This window comes from Sceloporus undulatus, chromosome 4 (genome assembly GCF_019175285.1).
Source record: "Sceloporus undulatus isolate JIND9_A2432 ecotype Alabama chromosome 4, SceUnd_v1.1, whole genome shotgun sequence".
Taxonomy (NCBI): domain Eukaryota; kingdom Metazoa; phylum Chordata; class Lepidosauria; order Squamata; family Phrynosomatidae; genus Sceloporus; species Sceloporus undulatus.
In genome coordinates, this window is record NC_056525.1 from 237,749,185 (window position 1) to 237,764,037 (window position 14,853).

Here is a 14,853-nt window from a genome sequence, read left to right on the forward strand (position 1 = left end):
TCATCCTTTTTCAGCCTCAGAGGAAGGAAATGGCAACCTCTCCCTAAAGAAATATTGCCAAGAAAACCCCATGATAAATTTGTTTCAGGGTTATTGTTAGTCAGAAATGACTCGACAGGTACATAACAACAACAAACCCAACAGCTAATGCCAAAACAGTTTTAACAGTCACACATTGAAAACTGCAACACTCTTACAATTATTTACGTATTGACAAAGGTATAGGGACTGCCTTTTCAGATTAAACCTTCTCATGTGGCATGTAACAAAATTTAAAAACATCAAACATAAATCAAACGACCAATAAGAACAAAATAAAATAAAATAATTAAGTTAAATATAGCACCACTTAATAAACAGACCCATTAAGAATTTGAACTCAACTGTAACCCCAGGAGAAAAAGATGAGCCTATGTGTGTGTATGTCATAAGTCCCTCCAGATGTTCTTTGACTCCGTCTTCCAGCTTTCCTCAGAATTGGCTGTAGTGGCTACGGTTGATGGGAGCTGCAAACCAACAACACCTAGGTTACTACGATTCACACTCCCAGCCTATAATGATGTGGCTTACCAGGCATCAAATGAAATAGAGTTCCATAAATGTGGGGATGCTACTAAGAAGATCCTACCCTTCAAGCCTGCCAATTTGATCTCCAGGTTGGCATGCAAGTAGAGACTCCAGTGCTGGTCTCAAAATAGGTGATCAGTGTGAAGGGCCTTCAAACAGGAAAAGCTTTTTTGTTTCAGCAGTAGCTCATCAAATTTCTTTAAGGGCAGTTACATCAGATTAAAACTGTTTTTGGTTAAGCATATACATATTGTATAGAATCCATGTGCAACTGCTTCAGGGACTTCTAAGCCATGATGAAAATAACTGAGACGATACCATCACTGTCACAAATCAAACTGATCTAACATAAAAACTCAACAGAAACCCTTCTGGTAATGGGACCACAAAGGACCCGAAGAAGCAGTCCTCATAGATGGCTCAGACCCTTCAGAAGTACTGAACAGCTTGCAGTAGCAAGGGCAGACTAAGTATAAAACCCAGAGTAAGGCGGGATACAGACGGGCAAAAAGGGGTGTGTTCATGACGTCATGAAGGTATAGCCTTCAGACGGCCCTTACCTGAATGCCGCCATGAACACGCCCCCCGCACGCCCCAAGCGGGAAGAAGCGGCATTAAAAATGTGCTGCTTTTCCCCGCTTCTTTTCTATATAGTGCGCAGCTGCGCATCTCTGTCTGTAAGCTGCTGCACCGGTACGCCAGAATTGCTACGCCGCTAATTTAAGTTGCCCATTTAAAAGCTCAGTGTCTGCTGCGCCGCATAATGAGTCGGGGTCCTGGAACATGCACAGTTTGCAGTCAGGCTTTAATTGCAGCATCAGCTGCCATGCAGGTGTGGAAGCTGCAGCACAGCTGCAGCGCATTTTAAGACTCGTAACCCTAACCCTAACCCTAGAGCTGCATGTACGCATGCGCTGCTAGAATTGTGGAAAGTTTGGAATTTAAAGTGAACCCCTACACACCTTCCTGCACCATTTTCACCTAACAATAAAAAACGCTAAAACTTTAAACATTTACATATGTACAAGGGAGGTGATGGGGGATGGCAGGGGGACAGCGGTGGCAGCGGCGACAGCTGTGGCTGTGCATTGCAGATTCAGCAAGAGCACGGGGACCAAAGGAGAGGAGGCATCCATGATGCTGGTGACATTGGCAATGTGCAAGCGGACAAGGATGCCAACACCAGCTGATCACCAGCTGGCAGGAGACCACCTTTGTTCTTGGCCAGGGCGGGGGAAAAAGTTTATAGGGGCTTGGGTGCTTTAAATGTGCACATATGCTTTCTGCCGCCGGTGCTGAGCGCCGCAGCTGCGCATTCGCCAGCTGGGAAAAGAAAAAAAAAAGCCCCGTTTTTGGCTGCCCGTAAGGAAGCTGCTTCTCTCTTTGCAGTGTCCTTCGAGGCGACGGTATGGAAACTGCGGGTCAGAAACGGCCCCAGGTGAGGCGTCTTCACTGCCCCCCATGTGGAAGCCCCATACACCTGAGCCACGCCCCCGGGGCGGGCGGTCTGGAGGCTCCGTATTCAGCAGAATACACCTCCAAGACGTCTTCCCCTGCCCGTCTGTAACCCGCCATAGTGTTGTAAATTAAACTTCAGAATTTAAGATCCTTGGGACAAAACTATTTTTCTTGTTGCTCTTGACATGTTGCATACAACCCTTTTACCTAAGCTTTCCAAATCATAGGAGCAATTTGAAGTATGTCTAGAAAGCTGCTTGAAATGTCTGTAAGTCAACTCACCATTAAGTTAACTTTTGACCCTCCATGTGACTTAGAATTGAGCACATTAAACCTGTAATTCTGTGCATATTGGCGACTAAGACCAAAAAGGGTACATTGAAACCTATTTTTCAGAAAACATGCAAAATATCTGGCACCATAGGAGGTTTAGAGCCTGAGCATTATGAAATGATCTTATTTGTTTATGTAGCACATTCATGGTGCTGTGCAAATACATTAGCTTTTCTCTTTATTTTTTTAAGGTTGAAACAAAAAAGCTACTAATCCAGAGTCCTAACAATAACACTAGTGAAACAAACCACACTTAGAAAAATGAAAGCCAATCTTTATTGGTGTCTTCCACAGCCAATCGTTTGACATGAACATGCATACGTAATTTGGCTACGCACACACCACTTTTCTTCTGAAACGTTAGTTATTAAACATACAACATACATCCTTACAAAAATGAGTCAAAATGCAAACTTAACTTTTTAAAACAGTTTTTACCCATTTCTTTTCTTAAAAAAAAAAAACCTTTGTGTTGGGTACCATTTGTACAAACACAGTTAATTTAAACAAATCTGCTTTTAAGTTTCCTCATGGTTGCACATAAAAAAGCTGCAATAGAAAATGAAGTCACTGAGGGTTTCTTTCTTTTTTTTAAATAGCAGAAATAGGCAGTTTTGCCATGCACAAGAAGCAATATTAAATATTAGTTTTCCAAAAACAAAAAACAAAAAAGAAAGAACCACGTTTAAAAATATTTAGTTCAAGTCACAGAACTTTCTCCAGTACAGAGAAATCCAAAACGCAATGCAGAATTAGCTGCCACATACAATGGCCACTCTGAAAAGTAAAAATTACCTTCCAGAGGTGATAATTTTCATTGATTTTGGCACAGAAAAGAAGTTACCAGCTTACTCAAGAACAAGAACGTGATTTTTTTTTATATGGAAGAGAGGACAAGAAAAAATTCAAAAGCAAGACTGAACAAGATAGTAGTTGCAATCACTCGAAAAAGATCTGTGCATCTCAGTCATTGCAGAATACTGTACTGTATACAGCAGGGCAGAACGTCCAGGTAACTGTTATTGCAACATAGATTTAATTTGCTTGGAGGTAGTCTCATCATTCAAATGTTTTGTTGTGTACCTAAAAAGGGGGGGGGAGCAGGGGGGGAGATTTTACAGAGCATAAATTGAATTGAGCAACTGTAGTCACTGGGGATATCAGACGGCTATTACTGCTAAGTCCTCCTGCCCTGAAAACCCATGTGTCCCTCCTGTTCAGCCAGAAGCATTTTCAGCAAATGCACATAACCAACAATGATTTATCTTCTTACCTATTAATAATGAACTCTATTCTCAGAACAAGGATCCTCATGTAGCCAAAATGATACATTCACACACAAGAAGGAGGTAAGAGTAGGGTTGGGAGGGGGCTCCAATGGTTGCAAAGTATAAAAAAATATTTACACTCACCCCTGCTCCCAAAGGGGAATGGCAGTGCATAGTGACACTGAATGATGAATGATGGGGACAGGGCAGGGTGGGGCAGGGAAGGGGTTGAATGGGACAGGAACCAGGATGGGAGTTGGAATTGAATGGACTATCAAGAAAAAGGTGCAGTAGTTATAGAACCCATTATTTCTTGAAACAGAATTTAGATTGGTTGTGTAAAGAGGAATTCTGTGCATTTCTTCTGAACATTAAACCAAGTGAATGAAAGGGTGGCTGATTTGCCAAGAATAATTTTTGAAGGCCTGCTTCCTGGAAACAAAGGTTACAATTTATAACAGCGGTGGGAGACATGTGGCCCTCAACTTTTTGTTGGACGGAAACTAATTTCCCACTGTGACTACAGCTGATGGGAATAGTAACATAATCTGAAGCACTATAAGCTTATAAGCAGCTCTTACTCCCCTTTGTGAGAAAATGAGATAGTGTGAGAACACACACAGGTGAGCACCAGTATCAGAGGAATGCAATCATTATTCTGGGATGTATCCACACAGCACAATTAAAGCAGTCTGATAACACTTTAACAGCTACAGTCCAATTCTACAGAATCTTTGGGTTTTTTTACTTTTGTTAAGAATGTGCAATTCCCTGTGAAAGATGCTAAAGCACTCTGAACTACAGTTCCCAGGTCAACACTACAGAATTATCATGATCTAATCCTCAATCTCTTCTTTTCAGAATACTTTGGTGCCTTCTAAATAGCTCACCAAATCCCACAGTTTCATAGGACGGAGCCATGACAATTAAAGTGGTATGTAATTGTTCTAACTGTGCAGTGTGAATATACCCTGAGACATATTAGGGCATTTTTACAACGTAATGACGAATATGAACAAACTTTAAAATGTTGCTTTTAGCCATCACTAAATTTATCAAGGAATGAATGAAGAAATATAGAGAGGGAACAAAGAAAGGCAGGCTGCTTTATTCATTCAGTGTTAGAGTTAGGTACCTGAGAGCATTTAGAAGGCCTTCTACACTGTTTGGTGGCTGGTCTTTGAGAACTTTAATGCATCCTTTCATCTAGAAATTGATACAAAAAGAAAACAATGCAGAAAATGAAAACAGATTTGAATGGGATGCAACCAGTTTACAGTGTGAAATGTCAATTTTGTAAAAGTTTGGAAAATCATCTAGTCTTCATCTGAATGTGGTCATCTTAATTCCTGCAGTAACAACAACATTTAAAAAAGATTCTGCTGTAGCCATCACAGGAAGTCAAGGCAGTCAAAGATAATGTAAGTCAGAGCAAGATGCTGGTTCAATAAATGGCATCTTCACATAAGCCTGCAAGTCTGGAAACAGTCTCAGAGCACTAAGGTTAGAGCTGCAAGTAATGTACAGTGGACCCTTGTTATACACTGGGGTTTGGTTCCAAGATTCCCTGTGTATAACAAAACCCATGTACGCTCAAGTCCCATTAAATATAATGACATAGCAAAATGGTGTCCCTTAAAAAATGGAAAATCAAGGTTGGTATTTGAAATTTTTACTTTTTTTAAACATTTTCAAACCATATATGCATGAATCCATGTACGAAAAATCCATGTATAAGAAGGACCGACTGTATGATGTAGCTATGAATTAGCAGTATCATTTATACCAACACTTGGGAGCACTCCAGAACAATAATATTTTTTCATGATTATCTTTTGTGCTCTTAAAATATCCCTCACTCCACTCTGTCCATACAGATATTCAAATCCAAATAATTTTAGCTATTCAATATGAGAACTTACATCAATTTTTGACGTTTTTGCAAAAGCGCCTACCGGATGCACATGGTCGTAGAGAATTATGACACCCACCATTACCCTCAGACAGAATGATACTGTTTCCTCGTTCGTGAATCTGCTTCTGTATTCCCTAGAAATATTAATAACATGTACAAACATATACTTGGTTACTGAAAGTTGAATTTTAAAGCCAGCTTCCACTTACTATACATCAGCATGCTCAGTGGTGTGCCTTCTCAAAATATGTCTTTCTCAAAGAAAGATTTCTTTTTTCACATAAACACCACACTCTCACACTTTCGTACAATGCAGCATGAAAAATAGTATCTGTGGTCCCATACAGACAGGCCAAAATAAAGCTGCTTCAGGTCACTTTGGAGGTATGCTGTTTAAATGATACATGTGTGCTAAGAGTCCGGAAGCTGCACCAAAGTTGTACTCTAGTTCTTAGGACTGGATCGGGGCTTTGGCACGGCTTCCGGACTCTTGGTACACATGCATCATTTAAACAGACCTGAAGCAGCTTTATTTTGGCCTGTCTGTATGGGGCCTGTGATCAGTGAATGCCCCAAAACTAGTTCTGGCTGGTTTTCAAGTTCAGGTTATTAGGCACCAAGTTCAACTATCCTATCAATTTGTGCCCAATAAATAAAGCAAAATTTGGGTTAACCCTGGCCTTCCATTTTGCTTTTAACCAAAGAGAGAAAACTGCCATTGCTAAATAAGATTCAAGCTCTAATCAGAAAGCACTCTGTGCAAAGATACACAGTTCTTCTATTTTTAAAAAATTATGAATGAGAATAAACCACTTACAAAACTATGAAGATGCTTGCTGATACTTTCCAGTATTGAAATATTAAAGAAATTTCCCGTAAGAACCACGAATGTAACTGGTACCTAGCATAACGGGTGTTGCAAATCTTGAATTTTAAAGACATTACCAATAGAAACATAGCACCCTATCTGGCATTTTAAGTAGTATCTTCTAATGAGGCTACTAGGAAACAGACGTGGGTAAATTTTCTTTATGTCTCACATGAACAGACAGAAAAGAACAGAAAAACCCTTCCCTGCTTTATTTTTTGAAACAATATAAGTAAGGACAGGTTGCTTACCTGTAACAGTATTTCTTCGAGTGGTCATCTGCGAATACATACAAATGGGTTTCACTGCGCCTGCGCAGTGCTGCTCGGAACCTACTGGAATCACTGGGCAGAGTTAACTCTGCAACATATTGAAACTTTTTGGCGGTAACTCCGTCCACCCGTTATAAGGCCCCTGCCTTCCCGCTCTTTCCCCAGTTCCGCAATTTTTCTGCCAAGCAGGCGATGGAAAGAGAGCCAATGTGAGCAGGACACTGCGGGGACGGACGGGTGGGATTTGTATGTATTCGCAGATGACCACTCAAAGAAATACTGTTACAGGTAAGCAACCTGTCCTTCTTCTTCGTGGTCTCTGCGAATCATACAAATGGGTTTAGACTGACAAGCTAAGGTATGCGGCGGAGGGAGTGTCCTGAGACCAAAGCTATGGTGAACCAAAGGTATATTTATTACAATAAAACACCTTGAACCATAAGAGTCAGTCTTTTTGTTCATGCACAAATCACATAGCAATAACTTTGCTAGACCTGAGAAGGGAACAGAGGTCGTGCAAGACCGATCCCATAGAACTTGTGCAATCCAACATTCAACAAGTGTAAACAGTGTAAACTGTACAAGTAATAACACAAACATCAGTAGTGCAATCAATGCAACCCTGAAACCAACACAGCCCTCCCGAAAGCTGCGTCTCGGATGGCCCTGGTGTCCAACCTATAGTGTTTTATAAAAGTCAGAGGTTGGGACCAGACAGCAGCCTTGCAGACATCCTCCAAGGGGATCCCTGACAGAAATGCAGAGGATGCTGCCATTGACCTCGTGGAATGGGACCGAACCCTGCCAGGGAGAGGCTTGCCTAACAGTTCGTAGCAGAGGTGGATGGTAGTAGCCACCCATTTGGACAACCTCTGCGCAGACACAGGCAGCCCTTTCTTCGGTTCCGAGTAGCATTGGAAAAGTCTCTCGGACCGACTAGAGGCAGCAGTTCTGTCCAGGTAAAAGGCCAGCGCTTTCCTGACATCAAGAGAGTGCAGGCGCCGTTCGTCATCCGACGCCGGGTTGGATGCCAGAGTGGGCAACACAATGTCCTGGCACATGTGAAAGGCAGAGACAACCTTCGGCAAGAAGGTGATGTCTGTACGGAGGACCACCTTGTCCTTGTGGAACCTCAGGAACGGCTGGTCCCTCCGTAAGGCACAGAGTTCGCCCGCACGGCGGGCGGAGGTGATGGCCACAAGAAAAGCGGTTTTCCAAGTCACAAGTCTCAAGTCCGCTGTGGCCATCGGCTCAAAGGGCTTGGATTGGAGGGCGGACAATACCGACTCCAAACTCCAAGCCGGCGTTGGTACCGACACAGGAGGGTAAAGATTGGCACACCCCTTCAGGAACCCCTTCACCAAGGGATCTTTGAAGAAAGAAACCCTCCCCCCGAACTGATATTTGGCGCAGATGGCAGAAAGGTAGCATTTGATGGATGCGAGGGACAGCCCTCCATCCAAAAGTGCCATCAAAAACTCCAGCACCAATGGAGTGGACACCTGTGCAGGAGACAAGCCCTTCTGGTCGAGGAAGAGGCAAAATTTCTTCCATTTCAGGGCATAGGACCGCTGGGTGGAAGGTTTCCTCGCAGCCAGGATCACCGTCCTCACTGCCTCCGGCAAGGCAGTTAGGGTCGGATCATCCAGGCCACCAGCGGCAGGCTCTCGATGTCGGGGTGGAGAATCCGTCCGTCCTGGATCGACAGCAGGTCCAGGCGGGGATCGAGGCGGAGGAAGCATCTCTTGGAGAGGTGGAGAAGGGATGCGAACCACGGCTGTCTTGGCCACCACGGGGTGATCAGGATCGCATGCGAGCGGTCCGTTATCATCTTGGACACCACTCTGATGATGAGAGGGAACGGAGGGAAGGCGTAGAGGAGCTCCCCCGTCCAGCGGAAGGCGAACGCGTCTCCGAGGGATCCGTCGAAACGCCTCCTGGAGCAGAACTGGGGACAGTGGCTGTTCCGGCTGGTCGCGGAGAGGTCGATCCGGGGGGTTCCCCACCGATCGAAGAGGTCGCTGACCGTCTCGGGATGAAGTCTCCACTCGTGACACACCGATGGAGATCTGCTGAGGCGGTCTGCCAGCTCGTTGTCCTTCCCGGGAAGGTGGATCGCCTGAAGGAGGACGCGTCTCTGGATGCACCAGTCCCAGATGCGGAGCGTGAGGTCGAGCAGGGTTCTGGATTTGGTACCACCTTGTTTGTTGATGTAGTACATCACGGTGGTATTGTCCGTTCTCAGGAGAACCACTTTCCCTGAGACTGCAAACTCGAATGCCCTCAATGCCTTTTCTACTGCAAGCATCTCCAGGGCGTTGATGTGGAGGCGCTTGTCCTGCGAGGACCACCTGTCCTTGATGACAAGGTCGAGCAGGTGGGCGCCCCAGCCCTCCAGGGATGCATCGGTTGTCAGGGTGAGCTGCGACTGGGGCTGATGGAAGGGCATCCCGGTACAGATGTTGGAGCTGTCCAGCCACCATCTGAGGGAAGCGGCCACCGGTCTCGGTACCGTGAGCCACCTTGAAGGAGGGTCCTCCAACGGGGAGAAGACAGAGAGGAGCCAGGACTGAAGGGGTCGGAGCCGAAGTCTTGCCCAGGGGGTGACAAATGTTGTCGATGCCATGTGGCCCAGGGCGACTTGGACGTCCCTGGCCCTCACCCTTCTGTGGGAGATGCAAGACCTGACGGCGGTTGCCAGCGTCCGGAAACGGTCTGGAGGGAGAGAGGCGGAGCATGTCTCAGAGTCGAGGATGGCGCCGATGAACTTGACCTGCCTGGAAGGGGTGAAGTGGGACTTCTCTCGGTTGACCACCAGACCGAGGGAGTCCAAAAGGTGTAAGGCGAATGAGAGTGCCTCCTGCAGTTCTCTCTGGGACTCGGCTGCGAACAGCCAGTCGTCGAGATATGGGAAGACCATGTACCCTTTTTGATGGAGGTAGGCCACCACCGGTGCCATGCACTTCGTGAAGACTCTCGGTGCCGTGGCTAGGCCGAAGGGGAGGACGTTGTAGTGGTAAGCGACGGAGCCCACAGCGAAGGCGAGAAATCTTCGATGAGACTCCCGGATCCCGATATGGAAATAGGCGTCCTTCAGGTCGACGGTCGCAAACCACAGGCCCTGATGGAGCAGAGGCAGAATGGAGGCTAGGGTTACCATTCGGAAGCGACGGTAGTCAAGAAACAAGTTCAATTGTCTCAAGTCAAGGATGGGCCTGATCCCCCCATCAGCCTTGGGTACCGTGAAGTATCTGGAGAAGAAAGCTCTAGACATTTGATCAGGAGGTAAAGGGGAGATTGCCCCTTTTTCAAGAAGAGTGCGCACTTCGTCGAGAAGGGTGTCCGAGGGGGAAGTGGACATAAACGCTCCAGTTGGAGGGAGCTCCTGGAACTCGAGGGCATATCCCCTACGGACGATGTTAATCACCCACGAGTCCGATGTTATCAAGGCCCAGGTGTTAGCAAAGGGCCTCAGGATGTCCAAGAAGAATAAGGGTGACGGGGAAACGAAGTGCGCTGCGTCCCTTCAGGCTCTCTTCTTCCCCTGGTCGGTATCCTGCCGGCGGGACTTGCGGTACCGAGGCGGGAAGTTACGGCGGCCAGAGGAGGAGGAAGACTGGGAGGGATAACGGCGCCTCTGCGAGCCCTGCTGCTGAGGTTGTCGATCCTGTGAGAAAGAGCCCTGGGACTGACCTTGTGGTGGCCAAGGACGGTGCCTCCTTCTGAAGGGCGAGATGGGGTTAGAAGACATCCCATGTTTCTTAGCAGCGGCCTTCATTCTGAACTTGCGGTTCAGACGCTCGTCGGTGTCGGCGTGGAAAAGGCCGGTGCCATCCAGAGGCATGTCCTCGATGGCCGATTTTACATTGGCGTTGAGGTCAGATCCTCTGAGCCAAGCGTGCCGGCGCAAGGCCAGTGAAGCCGCTATGCCTCGTCCCGCGCAGTCGGCGACGTTCCTGGAGGCGGTGATGATCCAGTTCCCTATGGAGTGGGCCTCGTCGCGGATCTCCACCAAGCGACGTTGGACCTCATCGGGGACGTCAGGGACGATGGGTGAGATGCCCTCCATCAAGGCCTGGATGTATGCCCCCATACAGGCATTGTAATTTATAGCCTTTACGATGAGGGCGGCCGAGGAGTATGCCTTCTTTGCCAGGCCGTCGATCTTCTTGGCCTCTCGGTCAGCCGGAGACGTCGCTTGCTTTGGCACGAAGGTCTGCTGTGCCCCTTCCACAATGGCCGAATTCGGTTTAGGGTGGTCGGTCAGCCATGAGCAGGTCGGTGGTGCGATCCTGTAGAGGGTTTCGACCTTCTTGGAGGACGCAGCAAGCGAGGTCGGGGCATCCCAAGATCTCTGCACGATGGATTGCAGAGACGGCAGCATCGGGATGCAAGGTGGAGTGGGGACACGTCCGAGAACTCGGCGCTCCACAGGGTCGCGGGCCTCTTCTTCAGGCGGAGACAGGTCGATGTCAAGGGTACGACACATCTTGATGATGTGCTCACTGAAGGAGCGAACATCATCGGTTGGTGATGACGAACCCGGGTGGTGCATCTCCTGCGGCGAGGGCGGATCGGATGGATCGTCTTCCCCGTCAGAAGGATCCCGCGATGGAGTGAAGGGCTCCCGGTCGGACTCGGAGTCAGAAGTCAGGGGAATGTCCGTTACCCTGGCCCGGGATGGAGTGCGGGCCGGAATTTGCGGTGCCGGCGGCTCCAAGGATTGGCGACGAGGCACCGAAGACGAGGCCGCAGCCTGGGAGGATGATGGCTTGTCAGCCTGAGGCATCACAGGACGCAGGTTGAGCCTGGTGAATTCTCTAAAGGCCTTCTCTTTGGGGACCGACATGTAGTACCTCTGAGTCTCCGTGTCGAAGAACATGTCCGTGTCCATCTCCCATGGTTCCTCGACATCCGAGAGAGGGGCAGCCTCGTCTGCATACGAGTGGACAGACAGTGGAGAAGGCTCCCTCACAGGAGAGGTTGGTTCATTGGTGGCGGCCAGATTGTTGGTCCGCGGAAGCGGTGTGGTCGGCACCGCTGTCGCATGTCTCGGGGTCGCTGCCTCAGGGCGCGAGGAGGTCCTCTCAGCGGTCTCTCGGGAAGGGGAACAATGCTTATGTGAAGCATGTTCTGACGACTTGGCCGGGCGCTCCGACCCAGTGTGGTCCTTCGTCCTGGACTTGGACTTGGATTTCTTGGGTGGAGGAGCCTCAGTAGCCTCGGTGTGACGCCTCTTCTTAGAGGACGTCGGAGTCACCGCCGGGTCTTCGGGCGGGAAGAATGGGTTGTCCGGCAAATCAAGTAGGACAGTGGTCCTCTTGGAGTGGGCCTTGGATGGCTTGGCCCCTTCCGATGGCGCCGCCTTCGTCGAGGAGGATGCTTCGGTCCCGGGCAGCTTGGGGGCGTGTCGAGACGCTTTCGACGACGCCTTGGAGGACGGTAGCGGTGTGGTGCGAACCTCCGACTCCTGACGCTCTCCCGAGCGCGAGCCCTCCGGGGATGGCTTCCTCCCGGATCTCTCCCTGGGCTCGAAACCCTCAGTCCCCGAGGTCTTGTGGGGGGCGCTTGGAGGGTTCGTCGGTGACACTGGGTCTCGGGGGACCACGGGTCACATCGGAGGTGGTCGGGGACCGTGTCCCAGCCGGGACAGAGACCACACTTGAGGCGCTAGCCCGTGAAGATGATGCGGGCGGAGCAGCCGGGGGAGAGATGATGAGCGGGGGCGTCCCTCCCGGACCTTTCCCAAGGCAATGGCCGAAGTTAGCCGGGATTCCCGATTTTTCCTGGCTTGGGAAGCTAGGGACTTACAGAGATGGCAGGCTCTGGCATCATGGTCTCTTCCCAGGCAGAACAGGCAGGAGGAATGAGGGTCCTGGACGGGCACCTTGCCCCCGCAGCTGTCACATTTTTTTGAAGGGCGCAGGCATCCTTCCGAGTCGTCAAATCCAAGGGGCAAAAACACGAGCGAAGTCAAACAAGCCGAAGAGGTCCGAAGTTACCGGGGCGGGAGAGAGAGAATGGTCAAGAACAGTCCGAAGGTCAAAAACGAAAGTGATTCCAATCAAGCAAGAGCAAGCGAAAGTTCCTAGAAGCAGCTAGCGCGGCGGAAAAAAGGAACTGGGGAAAAGAGCGGGAAGGCAGGGGCCTTATAACGGGTGGGCGGAGTTACCGCCAAAAAGTTTCAATATGTTGCAGAGTTAACTCTGCCCAGTGATTCCAGTAGGTTCCGAGCAGCACTGCGCAGGCGCAGTGAAACCCATTTGTATGATTCGCAGAGACCACGAAGAAGAACTTCTATCCTCCATGTAGAAATCTTCAGAAACCTCCACCTCTCCCCATAGAGCCCTTGAAGATGTAACAAAAAATGGACAGGCTAGCTTTGGCTCAAGAGATAGGTTTCTCACGCTAGCATATAAAAATGGCAGATTATAATGCAGAATCATTATTTTACACCAACAAAATGCAAAGTGGCATAAGATCAAGACTTCCCGCTCTTCACACTAACTCTTGTTATTCAAAGACACAGTAACAATGTAATAAATCAGACTAAGCTGAATGATTTCTTTTCTGTTTGGCTTTTTTTCTCCTTGTGCATTCTGGTGCATTAATGAAGATAGTACTCAGGCTACAGAGGTGGCCAGATAAGAGGCTGATATCTATGTACATTTGAGGAAAAAATACATGCAATTCTCCAAGAAACAGATCCTTTTATTTTACTTTCTGTCACATATGTGATGGAGCAACATGTGAGACAAATTAAAATGGTGAGCACAGGCAAGATCTGCATCCTTCATCATGTGAAATGTTACTTCCCTCACTTCTGGGTTGGAAATATCCCTCTCTGGTAGAATGCAGGGTTAAACTGCTAGGTGCGTGTGCACACAGACAAATGTGCATATCTGGCCTTACCTCTTGCTCTGCGTGATAGAGGGAGTGGGAGCCCTGGTGGTGCAGTGGTTAAATGCCTGTACTGCAGCCACTCACTCAAAACCATAAGGTTACAAGTTCAAGAACAGCAAAACGGCTCAAGCTTGATTCAGGCTTGCATCCTTCCGTGGTTGCTAAAATGATTACCCAGACTGTTGGGGGCAAATTAGCTTATTGTTGTAAACCGCTAAGGCAGTATGAAGTGGTATATAAATGAAGCTTGTGGGAGAAGAGAAGGAGGAAAGACTGAAATCCTCCATCACTTCTCCTCTGTGTGGGTATCTAACTCCTATGAGCTTGCTTTGGGGCACATACTAGAATAAAATTGCCAAGCTTTTATGTTATTGTTTGTTATTCATAGATTTTGGTTATGGTACTAGAACTTACAGCATCAGCAAAATAAACCTGTTTATATCCAAACTTTAGCATACCAAACACTGTGACCACTTTGAGAGTCTAATTTTGGCAGTGCTGTAACTTTTCAGTTAAAAGAGAAATATATCCTTCTTTGCTTGGCTTAGGCTGGGGGCTGCATGCAACCTGCATGGATCCCACTCCTGGCTTCTGTCCATTACCATGACTATTTTTTTTCCTGTGTATAATGCCTGAAGTAAGCATGTCCTTTCACTTACGGGGTCTCCAGCATGACTCGGCAAACACTGGCCATGGTGCTTAAGCAATCTGTAGTATTTTCTATGGGTAAATTCTTGTTCTGTAAGTGGAGCGAAGAAAAGAAAAATAGTTACTGAAATAGAAAATGCTGTACAATTTTCGCCTGGTTTGTTTAAGACAAATGTAACAGTAATAGTAGTTCAGGCGTGATGTCTGTGGTAGCAGCAACTGACCAAAAGTGGTGGTGTCTGGTAGAAATAGAAGTTAAATAAAATCTCACAAAATAACCACAATGGCTTCCAGGAGGTCCCCACAGTTGTTGGACACAGTGGAGGGACAGGAAGAGGTCCTCACACTGGTGGCAGAGGTGGGGATAAGAGACAGCCCTCACATTTGGTGGCAGTGGTTGTGATGAGTGGAAGTTCTCACAGTTGGTGACAGCACAGGGATAGGCAGAACCCTACATTATCCCAAAACAAGTTTTATAACAGCCAAGTGGATTTCTTCTTACTGCTTGCCTCATCTACACAATATATTTGTTGCTCTCACAGAACTGAGAGTGATGTTCTGATATTTGGTGGACTGGGGTCAATGGTAGGAATTTTATGAGGTATGAACTACAAGTTTTGA

General features: G+C 47.7%; 1 protein-coding gene across 4 annotated transcripts in view; it reads right to left on the reverse strand.

Moving 5' to 3' along the window:
- Window positions 1–2,611: 2,611 nt before the first annotated feature.
- Window positions 2,612–14,853, reverse strand: part of CYRIB (CYFIP related Rac1 interactor B) — an 85,860-nt gene continuing 73,618 nt past the window's right edge. For all 4 annotated transcript variants that reach the window (XM_042464204.1, XM_042464203.1, XM_042464200.1 and 1 more), the window contains 4 exons: window positions 14,244–14,323; window positions 5,549–5,675; window positions 4,762–4,832; window positions 2,612–3,441 (listed from right to left, as the gene is read on the reverse strand). In XM_042464204.1, coding sequence (XP_042320138.1) covers window positions 3,378–3,441; window positions 4,762–4,832; window positions 5,549–5,675; window positions 14,244–14,323 — 342 coding nt within the window. In that variant the 3' untranslated portion in view covers window positions 2,612–3,377. The remainder of the gene's footprint in view (window positions 3,442–4,761; window positions 4,833–5,548; window positions 5,676–14,243; window positions 14,324–14,853) is intronic.